This window comes from Erinaceus europaeus, chromosome 15 (assembly GCF_950295315.1).
Source record: "Erinaceus europaeus chromosome 15, mEriEur2.1, whole genome shotgun sequence".
NCBI lineage: Eukaryota > Metazoa > Chordata > Mammalia > Eulipotyphla > Erinaceidae > Erinaceus > Erinaceus europaeus.
In genome coordinates this window covers 18,811,461-18,824,732 of record NC_080176.1, presented here as the reverse complement: position 1 = coordinate 18,824,732, position 13,272 = coordinate 18,811,461, and the positions used below count along the sequence as shown (strand labels likewise).

The following is a 13,272-nucleotide window of genomic DNA, read 5'->3' as shown; positions in this document are numbered from 1 at the left end:
CCAAAGAACCACGAATAAGAAACAAAGACCAATTCCATTTTATTAGGAGTTGGGGCGGGGGATGGCCGAATAAAAAGGCGTCGGTAGCCAGACGCCCATCCGAGAGGGTCCCTCACTCCTGGTCCTTGGCGTCACCGTGTGTGATGACATAGCAGATGTTCTTGTAGTCCACGTTGCCGCCCACGTCGGGGGGGAAGGCCGCCCACATGTTCTTGATCTGCGGAAAGAAATATCCGACAGCTCCCAGGCTGTGCCCCAGCCTCAGCCTGGCGGCTAACCCCGGCCCAACCCCGCTCACCTCTTCGTGGGAGAAGCGGTCACACTGCGTGGTCAGCAGCTCCTCTAAGCTGCAAAGAAGTGACATGCGGTGAGTGTGTGTGCGATTCCTTGCCCCTCCCTCCCACCTCACACCACCACCAAAGTTAATGCCAATTCCATCTCGCCTTAAAAAGAGGGGAGCACTCTGGCTTCTTTGATCTCAGCCTTTCCCACTATTTACTGTGAAGATTAAGCCTTATCGCTCACTTATGCGTTCCTGATTTCTCCCTTGTCCTAGGCAGTGTCTACCCCGTGGTAGGAACTTTAAAAAAATTATTTATTTTATGAGAGAGGACCAGAGCATCATTCTGGCACATACAATGTCAAGGCTCAAACTCAGGAGTTCATGCTTGAGAGCACTGTGCCACTTCCTGGGATTGTCCATGGTAGAAATTTTTATTTTATTTTATTCTATTTTTGCCTCCAGGGTTATCACTGGGGTTTGGTGCCTGCACTACAAATCCACTACTCCTATGGGCCATTTTCACCACTTTTATTGCCCTTGTTGTTACTGTTATTGGATAGGACAGAGAGAAATCGAGAGAGGAGTGGGAGAGAAAGATAGACACCTATAAACCTGCTTCACCACTTGTGAAGCAACCCCCCCCCCACAGGTGGGGAGCCAGGGTCTTGAACCGGGATCTTTACACGAGTCCCTGTGCTCAGTGCCATGTGCGCTTAACTCCCTGTATTACCACCCCACCTCCCGTGGTAGAAATTAAAGGAAGTTTCTTTTTTTTTCCCCCCTCCTCCAGGGTTATTGCTGGGCTCGGTGCCTGCACCATGAATCCACCGCTCCTGGAGGCCATTTTTCCCCCCTTTTGTTGCCCTTGTTGTAGCTTCGTTGTGGTTATTATTATTATTGCCCTTGTTGACACAATCCGTTGTTGGATAGGACAGAGAGAAATGGAGAGAGATGGGGAAGACAGAGAAGGGGAGAGAAAGATAGACACCTGCAGACCTGCTTCGCCGCCTGTGAAGCGACTCCCCTGCAGGTGGGGAGCCGGGCGCTCGAACCGGGATCCTTACGCCGGTCCCTGTGCTTTGCGCCACATGTGCTTAACCCACTGCGCCACCGCCGACCCCCTTAAAGGAAGTTTCTTGTGGGTACAGCTGACCCAGGTCACTTACAATTGCTTTTATTTTATTACATATTTTTTTTTCATTTTTGAAAATTTAATTTATTTATTAATGAGAAAGATAGGAGGAGAGAGAGAGAAACAACCAGATATCACTCTGGTACATGTGCTGCCGGGGATTAAACTCAGAACCTCATGTTTGAGAGTCTAGTGCCTTAGCCACTGCACCACCTCCTGGACCACATATTTTTTCATTTTTGGAAAGATAGTTAAACTGAGAGGGAAGAGGGAGATAGAGGGACCTGCAACTTTGCTTCACTGGAAATGAAGCTTTCCCCCTGCAAGAGGAGACGGGGGGGGGGGGCTTGAACCAGGTTGTACATTGTACTATATGCATTCTAACAGGTGCAGCATCACCGGGTCCCAACTTACAACTGCTTCTTGATGGTGCCCTTGCCCTCAGGGTCCAGGACCTTGAAAGCTCCAGTGATGACATCCTCAGGGTCAGCACCTGGGGGTCAGAAGGCATGTGAGGCTGGAGGAGGGATGCAGGAAGGTTTTGCTTGTGCAGGGCCTGTGATGGGAACCTGGATGCTTCCTTCACCTTTGAGCTTCTCCCCAAACATTGTCAGGAAGACCGTGAAGTTGATGGGACCACTGGCTTCCTTCATCATGGCGTCCAGCTCCTCATTCTTCACGTTGAGGCGGCCTTTTGGGTAGGGGAGGAAAAGGCTGGAGTGGGGGTCCCTGACATATGTGCTACAGAAAACTCACCCCCACCCCACCCTCTCGCCATCTGGGCAAAATGAGACTCAGGGTGGAGACGGCAGGGCAATGACTTCACAGGGGGTGGGGTTCCCAAGACTTTTTTGGGGGGCTCACCCATGGCGGCGAAGGTGTCCCGCAAGTCTTCCTTGTCAATGATCCCATCCCGGTTCTGGTCAATCACTGTGAAGGCCTGTGGAAGTAGAGGCCAGGAGGGGCAACCCCCCCACCCCCACCATGGCCAGGCTTCAGCAGGCATATTCTGGCATCCAGCCACCTGTCCTCTGTGACCCCAGCAGGGAACTCTAAACCCTTTCCCTCCCTCCCCTCCCCCACCTCCAACAGGTGCACATTCCAGGGAGAGGGTGTGTGGGGAGGGAGTGATAGCATGAGTCTCTGGTCGTCTCTGTCTCCTGCCTGCGAAGCCAGCCCGGCAAAAAATGACAGGTCAGCTTTCAGTCTCCCCTCTGCCTTCACTCACCTCCTTGAACTCCTGGATCTGGGTTTGGTCAAACATGGAGAAGACACTGGAGCTTCCGCCCTCTGCAGCTGCCCTGCGCTTGGCCTTCTTGGGTGCCTGCGGAGTGTGAGGGGTGGGCAGAGGAGTCCATGGGCCAGTTCCTACTCTTTTGGGAGGCAGTGGGTTAGAGTCAGGGTTCTTTGAACCCATTCTTTTAAAGCAACTCTTCTGCTTTTTGTTCTCCCAATTCCTATCTGTTGTCCTTGAAGTTCCTTCCCTCCATCCTACCCAACAAGTGAAAGATTCCTCCTTTTCTGGGCACCCTGAGCCTGCCTCTGAGTCCCAGCCTCACTTTGTGGCCCATTCATTCATCATATGTGGACTTTTTTCTCAGTTATAAAATGAGAGCAGGGTGACCTGGGAGATGGTGCAGTGGGTAAAGCGTTGGACTCTCAAGTATGAGGTCCTGAGTTTGATCCCTGGCATAAGGCACAGAATGATGGCCTGGGTCTCTCTTATTAATACATTTTTAAAAACAGGGGCTCTTCATTGAGTGCACGTGTTATGCACAAGGACCTGCATTCAGGCCCCTGGTCCCCACCTGCAGAGGGAAAGCTTCATGAGCAGTGAGGCAGTACTACAAGTGTCTCTCAGCCTTTCTACCTCTCTCCCTTCCTGTCCCCCTCAATTTCTCTCTGGCTTGATAATTTTATAATTAAATAAATAAGGAAAAAATGGAAGTGGGAATCCTTGCCTGCCTGGTCCTGGAGGATTTAGCAAGATCTGGAGCCCAGGAAACCAGGGCAATGCTTTTGGAGGGAGGGAACCCTTGAGAAATGAATGTCCTTGTCTGGGACCTTTATACGTGCCCTGTTAATGATCCCAAATATGAAGGGAGATATTCCCCCCCTCTTTGTAACTAGCTGCTTGAGAGACAAGGCTGCCAAGCGTGAGGGGTATGGGCAGGGGCGCAGAGTTCTCACTCACCATAGCTCCGGTCTCCTGGGGACAGATGAGGTGATGGCTCTGGCTAGACAGGAGCGGAAAGTCAGCCTGGGGCGGTCCCTCTGGGGTTATATAGCCCTGCCCCAGAGAGCCCTTAGCATACCAGGGTAACCTTAGCCCTGCCGGTGCCCACCCCAATACCAAAATAGCCCAGTGCAGGGCCTCCTTTCTTGGAGGGCCTCACAGCAGCTGGAGCCCATGGAGGGAGGGAGAGAGAGGGGGAAAGAGAGGGAGGGAGGAGGGGGCCAGGACTCTTGGGATACTGGGCTCCAGGCAGGGGCAGGAAAGGATGTTCCTTCTTCCCAAAAGGGGCTGGGCTGGAATGTGCTAGAGTTTAGAGAGGGGCTAACTGAGGCACAGACTCATGAGAGGAATGAGCTTGTCCCTAATACCACTTAGTGGAGTGGGCCTAGATTGAAACCTGGTGCATTTATCAAGCACCTCTAATGTGCCACATGTGGGATGAGCTTTGTGGGTATATTTTGGCCACCCTCTCCCTAGTATGGAGCTCAAAGCCAAATGGATGCATGGCACAAGGAAATGGCAGAGTTCAATAGTGGGGGACAGTCACCTGTTGACACCGAAGTCAGAGAGGTTTTTTTTTTTTTTTTTTTTCCCACCAGGGTACTGCTCAGCTCTGGTTTATAGTGGTGTAGGGGACAGAACTCAGGACCTTTGGTGCCTCAGGCATGAAAGTCATTTTGCATAGCCATCATGGAATCACTTCAACACAGCTATTTATTATTATTTTTTAAATTAATTTATTTTCTTTTTTGTTGCCCTTGTTTTTTATTGTTGTTGTTGTTATTATTATTGTTCTTGTTGTTGATGTCGTTGTTAGATAGGCCAGAGAGAAATGGAGAGAGGAGGGGAAGGCAGAGAAGGGGAGAGAAAGATAGACACCTGCAGACCTGCTACACCACATGTGAAACGACAACAACCCCCCATCTTCCGCAGGTGGGGAGCCAGGGGCTCAAACCTGGTGTGCCACCGCCCAGACCAGGCAGACCTCTTTTTTTATTATTATTATTTATTTATTTATCTATTCTGTTTTGTTGCCCTTGTTGTTTTATTGTGGTAGTTATTGATGTCATCGTTGTGGGATAGGACAGAGAGAAATGGAGAGAGGAGGGGAAGACAGAGAGGGGGAGAGAAAGACAGACACCTGCAGACCTGCTTCACCACCTGTGAAGTGACTCCCCTGCAGGTGGGAGCCAGGGGCTTGAACCAAGATCCTTAGGCTGGTCCTTGTGCTTTGCAGCACGTGCGTTTAACCCACTGTGCTACTGCCCAACTCCCAGACCTTTTTTTTAAAAATATTTATTTATTTATTCCCTTTTGTTGCCCCTTTTTATTGTTGTAGCTATTATTGTTGCTGTTATTGATGTCATTGTTGCTGGATAGGACAGAGAGAAATGGAGAGAGGAGGGTAAGACAGAGAAGGGGAGAGAGAGACAGACACCTATACACCTGCTTCACCACCTGTGAAGGAACCCCGATCCTTATGCCGGTCCTTGTGCTTCGTGCCACCTGCGCTTAACCCGCTGCGCTACCGCCTGACTCCCCAGGCACACCTTTTATATCCCCTGTTAGGAGTGGAGCTGGGTTGTTGAGAAAGATGCAGAGTTGCTGTGTATGCAGAGAGCAGGCTTTGATCTTCAGCTCCTTGGACCTCAGTTTCCCTGTCTGTAACGTAGGCAGGAAACTCCCTGCAGATCTGCTGAAGGTGAATGCTACCCAGAAACAGTTCTGTATAGGATGGTCCACTGCGACTCACATGGAGGCCCTGCCATGGTGGTACTGTCTGTACTGCCATGGAGACAGGACACACGCAGGGAATGACACACAGACATAGTGGGCATGGTGGCCCTGCCTAGGATTTTAGGACTGGCTTTATAGAAGCCAGGAGAAATGAGTCGGGGGAAGGGAGAGGAGTTGCTATGCTGAAGGGGTGAAAAACTGGTACTTTACAGGTCGCCAGAGTTGTGATGGGGGCATGCACAGAGGACACAAGGGGCTGGAGAATCAGATGGGTTGCTACTTATTTATTTATTTATTATTGGCCAAAGACAGAGAAATTGAGAGGGGAGGGGGAGACAGTTGCTTTCCCCCTGTAGGTGGGGACCAGGGGCTTGAACCTGCATCCTTGTGTACTGTAATATGTGCTCTTTTTTTAAAAATTTTTTTTAAATATTTATTTTATTTATTTATTCCCTTTTGTTGCCTTTGTTGTTTTATTGTTGTAGTTATTATTGTTGTTGTCGTTGTTGGATAGGACAGAGAGAAATGGAGAGAGGAGGGGAAGACAGAGAGGAGGAGAGAAAGATAGACACCTGCAGACCTGCTTCACCGCCTGTGAAGCGACTCCCCTGCAGGTGGGGAGCCGGGGTTCGAACCGGGATCCTTATGCCGGTCCTTGTGCTTTGCGCCACCTGCGCTTAGCCCGCTGCACTACAGCCCGACTCCCTATATGTGCTCTTTTTTTTTTTTTAATCTTTATTTATTTATTATTGGATAGAGACAGAGAGATATTGAAAGGAGTGGGGGAGATAGAGGGAAAGAGACAGAGAGATGCCCACAGCCCTGCTTTACCACTCATGAAGCTTTCCCCCTGCAGGTGAGGACCAGTGGCTTGAACCTGGTTCCTTGCACACTGTAATGTGAGAGCTTAACCAGGTATTCCACCACCTGGCCCCATCTGAATTTATTTATTATTTATCATATTTAATTTAATTTAACCAGGTCATCACTCAGTCCTGGTTTATGGTAATGCAGGGAATTGAATCTTGGACCTCTACAGCCTCGGGCATGAAAATATATATATATATTTTTTAGTGGATATCACATTAAAAAATTTTAATTGGGTTAAGCACAGGTGGCACAAAGCACAAGGACTGGTATAAGGATCCTGGTTCGAGCCCCCGCCTCCCCACCTACAGGGGAGTTGCTTCACAAGCAATGAAGCAGGTCTACAGGTGTCTATCTTTCTCTCCCCCTCTCTGTCTTCCCCTCCTTTCTCCATTTCTTTTTTTTTTTAATTGGGGAATTAATGTTTTACATTCAACAGTAAATACAATAGTTTGTACATGCATAACATTCCCCAGTTTCCCATTTAACAATTCAACCCCCACTATGTCATTTATCATCCTTCATGGACCTGTATTCTCCCCACCCACCCACCCCAGAGTCTTTTACTTGGGTGCAGAGTAATACATGCTCTTAACCAGGTGTACCACCACCTGCCCCCTTTCTCTTTAAATATATTTTGTTTTATTATTTTTTTAAATTTTACTTGTTTATGAGAAAGACAGGAGGAGAGAGAAAGAACCAGACATCCTCTGGCACCTGTGCTGCTGGGGTTCAAACTCGGGACCTCATGCTTGAGAGTCCATAGCTTTACCACTGCACCACCTCCCAGACCATGTATTTTATTTTAATGTGAGAGAGAGAGATACAGAAGACCAGAGAACTGCTCAGCTTTGGCTCATGGTGTGGCTGGGGGATTAAACCTGGGAACTCAGAGCCTCAGGCAATAAAGTCTTTTGCAGAACCATTAGGTTGTCTCAGCTCTCAGCAGTGGCTTTCAGTGCCAGGCGGGAGGCTTGCACTGCTCATTTTGGCTTATGGTGGGGCCTGGGATTAAATCTGGGATTTAGGTGCCTCAGGTATGAGAGTCTGCATAGCCATTATGCTATCTGCCTCTGCCTTCTTGGGAGTCTTTGGAAAGGTTTCAAACAGGGGTCTTTTTATTTTCATCATTTTTTTTCTTTTGATAGAATAGAGAGAAATTGAGAGTGGAGGGAAGACGGAGAGGAGGCACCTACAGCCCTGCTTTACCACTCATGAAACTTCTCCATTGCAGGATTCAAGACCAGGGTCTTGACTATGGGCTCTTGTGCATAGTAACATGCACTTAACTGGGAGTGCCAATGCCCAGTCCCTCATTAAATATTTATTTATTTGAGAGAGATGGAGAATTGAGAACCAGAACATCACTCCAGCACATGCTATACTGGGAATCAAACTCAGGATGTCATGCTTGAGAGTTTATCCATTGTGCCACCTCCTGGGCATTGAAACAGATGGCTACCTCTTGGGTGACTGGATGGTCAAGTGACTTCTCTCTCCATCCTAGGGAAGAATCACCTAGGATGACTGTGATTTTGGGGATGCCCTCACCCCCCACCTCTGAACTTCTGTGTCCCATATGCCTCCATATGTGTGATCTGAGTAATGCTGACTGAGGAGTCTTCAAGAGGGCCTAAGGTTAACAAGAACAGCCATCTCCTCCTTCCCCTCCTTCTGCTCCCACTAGGACCTGATGTACCCAGGAAGGGTTCCTGCCCCCACCCCCTCAGCATCATGCCAATGCCTCTAAGACATTTTCTTTTCTGGGCACTAGAGCCTAGCCACCTGTTGTCTCTAAGAAGAGCAAAGGAGCCACCCTAAACTTAGCAGCTGCTCTTGGCCTCCTGCAATGTCCCCTCCCTGCCTAGTTCCGACAGCTGCCTCACCTTATATGGTTACTATGGGGGTCCAGGTCCAGGGAGGAGCCCACATATTACTGGATTCTGGGAGGGAGAAGGACTTCAATGAGGGGAGTGGGGAAAGTGTTGGAGAAGCTTGGGTCAAATGGAAAAGAGGGGACATTGAGAAGAAGGAGCTTAGGAGTGATGTCTCAGAGACAGAATGGGTATTCTCAGGTCGGGGTCTGAGTTGGGAGTGATAAGCCCCAGAAAACATGGAAACCCAGGAAGAATAGGGAAGCTGGGAGCTAGGAAGGACATTACAGTGTGGTGCTTCTGTATGGACATTGGGGCCCTTTAAGCCTGGGGCTGGGATAGAGGAGGGGTCCTTCTTCTTCTTCTTCTTCTTCTTCTTCTTCTTCTTCTTCTTCTTCTTCTTCTTCTTCTTCTTCTTCTTCTTCTTCAGATTATTTATTTATTTATGAGAAAGATAGGAGGAGAGAGAAAGAACCAGACATCACTCTGTAACATGTGCTGCCGGGGATCAAACTCAGGACCTCATGCTTGAGAGTCCAAAGCTTTATCACTGCGCCACCTCCCAGACCACATAGAGGAGGGGTTCTAAAGTCATTATGATATAGGGTAGAGAGGGGGAAGTGTGTGTGTGTGTGTGTGTGTGTGTGTGTGTGTGTGTGTGTGTGTGTGTGTGGTGTGGTGTGTGTGTGTGTGTGTGTGTGTGTGTGTGTAGGGGGAAATTCCCTGAGACTGGGGTCTGATTTCTTAGCAGAAAACGAAGAGCAGAGAGAATGATGTGGCAGCAAGGGAAGAGGAATTAATGGGGCTGGGGTCCTAGATCCTCCAGAGAATAGTTAATGATATTGGAGTCTGGGACTCCCGCTAGAAAAGGGGCCACGTACAGGCTGAGTTCTGATGAACTGTTGTGGGCATTTGGGAATAAAACTCAGATGGATGGGAGTGGGTGGGGTGCGGAGAGGGATTTGGGATTCTTATAGGAAATGATGGATCCGGAGAGATGGGTTGCTTAGAGGATTTGGGAATTCTGATAATAGTCGCTTCAGCTTGGTTTGGTCAGGATGGGAATTATTGACAGGCTGGAGGTGGAGAAGGCATTGGATCCTTGCTCGGAGCTGGGGTCTCACAGCCCACGGGGAGTGGGAGAACCTTGGGGAGCTGATTGGAGAATGGGGGCCCACAAAGGACTCAGGCAGAACAGCGCGATGTGGGGCTAAATAAGAGCGGCACTAAGCCCCTGGCTGCCCCTGCCCCCACTCCGCGCTGTCCCCAACTGTCACCCCCTCCCTTCCGCGCCTGTCTCCGGTTGTCTCCGATATTCCTGGCTTGGCACCGCCTGCTGGCAGCACCCCTACTGCCCTTTGGGTGTTGCCGTTGGATGCGACGGCTGCCTGTCTTGCTCTGTTGCGAGAATGAGAGAATGCGCTCATTGGCAGACGAGGCACATTAATTGCAAATTTGCAAACCCCCCCCCCCCCTCCGCCGCCAGCTGTCATTCTTTCCTGACCTTCTTGGGAGACAAGAGAATTCCTTGGCTCTTTCTATTGGCTGTGGAAGCTGTCTGTCACCTCTAAATAGACCTTGCTGTCCACTCATTTGGTCCTCCGCTCACTCCCCTGTTTATTGGTCCCTTTTCAAGTGTTCCTTCAGTCAGGTCCGCCTCTTCTCGCCGGGACCCGCCTCCTTCTGCAGTCATTCATTTTTAGCCATCTTTTATTGGCCGAGAGGCTCAACTTCCCGATTTTCTATTGGTCCCTTCCTTCATCCCGCCTCCTCCCGCCTTATTCACCTTATGATTGGTCCAACTTCCCTCCTCCTTCTCCGTTTCCTCTTTCCAGGTGGCCCTACCCCAGCCCCACCCACCCATCCAGCGATTGGCAGACGCCCAGTTCCCTCTCTCTCACTATTGGTCTGAGCCCTCTGAAGGGGCGGGCGATAAAAGGGGCGCGATGGGCCGGCCGGCGCGCAGGCGTGGAAGGCCAAAAAGCTGGCTGCCTAGCCGGCACCAGGGCGTGTGCGCAGGCGCGAGGTCGGCTGCTCTCCCAGAGCGGGAGGGAGGGGCGGCGGCGAATGAGCGAGCGAGTGGTGAGAGGGCGCAAGTGAGACCCCGGCGCCTGCCGCGGGGAGCCCCCCGCCCCGCCTTCGCGCGCCCGGCGGCTTCCCCGCGCCGTGCCCGCCCCCGGCGCGCGCCGGGCCGCGCCCTTCGCCCTCTCCCCTTCCTCGGCGGGCGGCGCGGAGCGGCCCGAGGGGCGGCGCCTTCTGCGGCCGCCCCGGCGGGGGGATGTGAGGGGCGGCCGGCGGCCATGGAGACGGGCCCGGCGCCCCTGGTGGCCCCGCCGCGCCGTCATGGCTCCCCCGCGGCCTCCGCGGTGCCCTCGCCGCCGCCCCGAGGCTCCCGGGCCGGACCCGTCGTGGTGGTGGCTCCGGGGCCGCCAGTGACCACGGCCATCTCGGCCCCGGTCACCCTGGTGGCCCCCGGGGAGGCGCGGCCCGCTTGGGTCCAGGGGCCGAGCCAGACCTCGGAGGCGGCGGCCCCGACGGTCCCGGGCAGCACGGTGCTGGTGCTGACCCTGGAGGCCTCCGCCCAAGCCCCGACGGAGCAGGGGGCCCCCGGCCCGGAGCCCCCGGAGGCCGTGGCGGGAGCCGAGACGCCGGTCACCCCGGCCCCGGGGGCAGACTCTCGGAAGATGGAAGAGGTTCGAGCCTCCCCCGCCCGCGGCCCGGGGACCCCGACGGGGACCCCCACCAGGACCCCCTCCAGAACGGCGCCCGGGGTCCTGACGGCCAAGCCCCCGCTCGCTCCCAAGCCCGGAACCTCCGTGTCCTCGGCGGCGGCTGCACGCGTCGCGGCGGCGACTGAGGGGCCGGTGACAGGCGGCCCCGGGGCGGCGGCGGCATCGGCATCGGGGTCAGCAACGGGCTCCGCAGGACGCGCCCCGGAGGACCCCCCCTCCTCGGCCGCGGGTCCCGGCGACCCTCCGGTGGCGGTGGTGACCGTGACCCCGGCCCCCGAGCCCGCGGACAACTCTCAGGACCTCGGCTCCACGTCCAGCCTGGGCCCCGGCATCGCCGGGCCGCGGGGGCAGGCCCCGGACACCCTGAGCTACTTGGAATCCGTGAGCCTCATGTCCGGGACCCTGGAGTCCTTGGCGGATGATGTGAGCTCCATGGGCTCCGACTCGGAGATCAACGGGCTGGCGCTGCGCAAGACGGACAAGTACGGCTTCCTGGGGGGCAGCCAGTACTCGGGCAGCCTGTGAGTACCGGGACCCGGCGGGGAAGGGAGGGCAGACGAGGCCTTGCAGCCTCCGGTGAGGACGGAGGCGCTGGCGGCCCCGGCAGTGGGTGCCTGGAGATCCCCGAGGCCCCGGAGCATCCCCGGTTCTGATGGAGAGTTAGAGGTTTGGGCCCGAACCTCGCCTTTGGTCTCCTGCGCCCTTGAGCTAGTGCCTCAGTTTCCCCTAAGAAGTGAAAGATTGAATGAGATGGGGTCCCTGCTCCAGCCCAGAGCTTTTTTTAGGGGGAGGTTTGGCCGAATGGGGGTCGTCTAGAGGGGAGGGTCTGCGAGGGCGGGTGCAGATGCACCCCCTCCTCGCCACCCTAGGTCTGATGGGGGGTGGAGGGGAGACCCTGTGACCCGGAGGCCCCCTTGTGTTTTCACTGGAGGGAAGGGGGCGGGGGAGGCCTCTTCCCCATTTCCTCATCTCTTCAGCCCTGCTTGCTCTTTCCTAGTTCCCTCCAGGGGCCTGAGTCACTCCTGGGGTGGGGATGTGGTGGCCTCTGCCTCTGTCCTTCCTTCCCTCTCTCCGGCTCCCGCGTCTGTCCCTTTACCCAGGTCGGCCCGCCCGCAGCATCACCTGGGCGCGCAGGTGCGGGGCCCACAGCCCTAGGAGCAGAGGAGGAAAGTCATTCCAAGATGCACATCAGCTGCAGAGAGAGTTTAAACGGGGGGCGGGGGGTTTAACACAGTCGGTCTAGCTGGAGATTATTGCGGGGCTCCCCCCGCCTCCCCGCCCTGCCCTGGTTTAGCCCCATCTGGGATAGGAGCTGAACCTGAGCTGAATCCTGCCGGAGGACTAGGATTTAGTCACAGCCCCGCGCCTGTGTGTGTGTGTGGGGGGGGGTGGGGGGTGGGGGAAGCCCTGCGCGGGTGTGGTGCAGGGTTTGTAAGCCAGCTCCACGAGAGAGGCTGTGAGCAGCCGCATCCACAGGCTGCCTGTGCAGGGGCCGGGGGCTCCCCACCCACAGCCGGAGGCACAGGGCAGGGGCACCAGCCTTGGGTGGAGTCTGCTCTTAGTCCTTCCCAGCCCCCCCACCCCCCCATCTCTCTGCTTTGTAATCTGGTCCCTCGGAAGCTTCTTTGCATGGAGGGAACAGTTTGACTGGGGCATCCCTTCAGAGCTTCTAGTGCTTCCCTTCCCCCTCACACCTCGGCAGGATAATGTCCGAGATCTTTATTTTTGATAAAGATTTATTTATTTAGGAGAGAGAGCCAGAGCATCACTCTGCCATACAGGATGCCAGGGATTGAACTCGAGATTTCAGGTGTTTTACCCACCACACCACCTCCAGGGCCGCCCAGCCGCCTTTAACCTGCACACAGGCTCTTTAGCGTCAGACCCTGCCAGCCTGCCTGGTCTTCTGTTCCCCTACTTCTCACCCTGTGCTTGGTGCTGGGGTCCTTCTGCTTGCTGCTCAGACTATCCCACCTGCCAGGAACACCCTTCTCCCTTTCCTGCCATGTTCACAGTCATTTGTGATTTAACCTCAGGTGTCTCCTCCTTCAGGAAGCCTTCCTTGCCATCTCCTGCTGTTACTTCAGCTAAATACGTTTTCTGTGTTTGTCACGGCGTTTCCCACACCACACTATAATTATCTATCCTGCCAGCATGTGACCTTCCTGAAGACAGGAAAGGTCCCTAACTCCTCCTGACCCTTAGTGCAGCTCAAATTGACTTCTGACTTTAAAAAAAAATAGTTTATTTTGGGGGAGGCACCAGAGCACTGCTCAGCTCTGGCTTATGGTGGTGCTGAGGATTGAGCTTGGAATCTCAGAGTCTCAGGCATGAGCATCTTTTGCAGAATCATTATGCTCTTTCTCTAGTCCTTGAACTGACTTGTGATCAAGGTTAATGAGAGATGGGCT

At 53.7% G+C, this 13,272-nt stretch overlaps 2 protein-coding genes and 1 long non-coding RNA gene across 3 annotated transcripts in view; 2 read left to right on the top strand and 1 right to left on the bottom strand.

Moving 5' to 3' along the window:
* The window catches only part of LOC132533109 (uncharacterized), a 162,832-nt gene that overhangs the window by 70,317 nt on the left and 79,243 nt on the right, over positions 1-13,272 (top strand). The window lies entirely within an intron of this gene.
* Positions 23-3,737, bottom strand: MYL11 (myosin light chain 11). The gene is made up of 7 exons (XM_007536150.3): positions 3,610-3,737; positions 2,644-2,739; positions 2,280-2,355; positions 2,002-2,106; positions 1,830-1,908; positions 299-347; positions 23-217 (listed from the first exon to the last, which is right to left on the bottom strand). The coding sequence occupies exons 1-7, from the start codon at positions 3,610-3,612 to the stop codon at positions 113-115; spliced, it is 513 nt and encodes a 170-aa protein (XP_007536212.2). The 5' UTR covers positions 3,613-3,737; the 3' UTR covers positions 23-112.
* Positions 10,139-13,272, top strand: part of TBC1D10B (TBC1 domain family member 10B) — a 27,204-nt gene continuing 24,070 nt past the window's right edge. Inside the window, exon 1 of the mRNA XM_060173046.1 lies at positions 10,139-11,382. Within this exon, the coding sequence (XP_060029029.1) occupies positions 10,430-11,382 (953 nt within the window). The 5' untranslated portion in view covers positions 10,139-10,429. The remainder of the gene's footprint in view (positions 11,383-13,272) is intronic.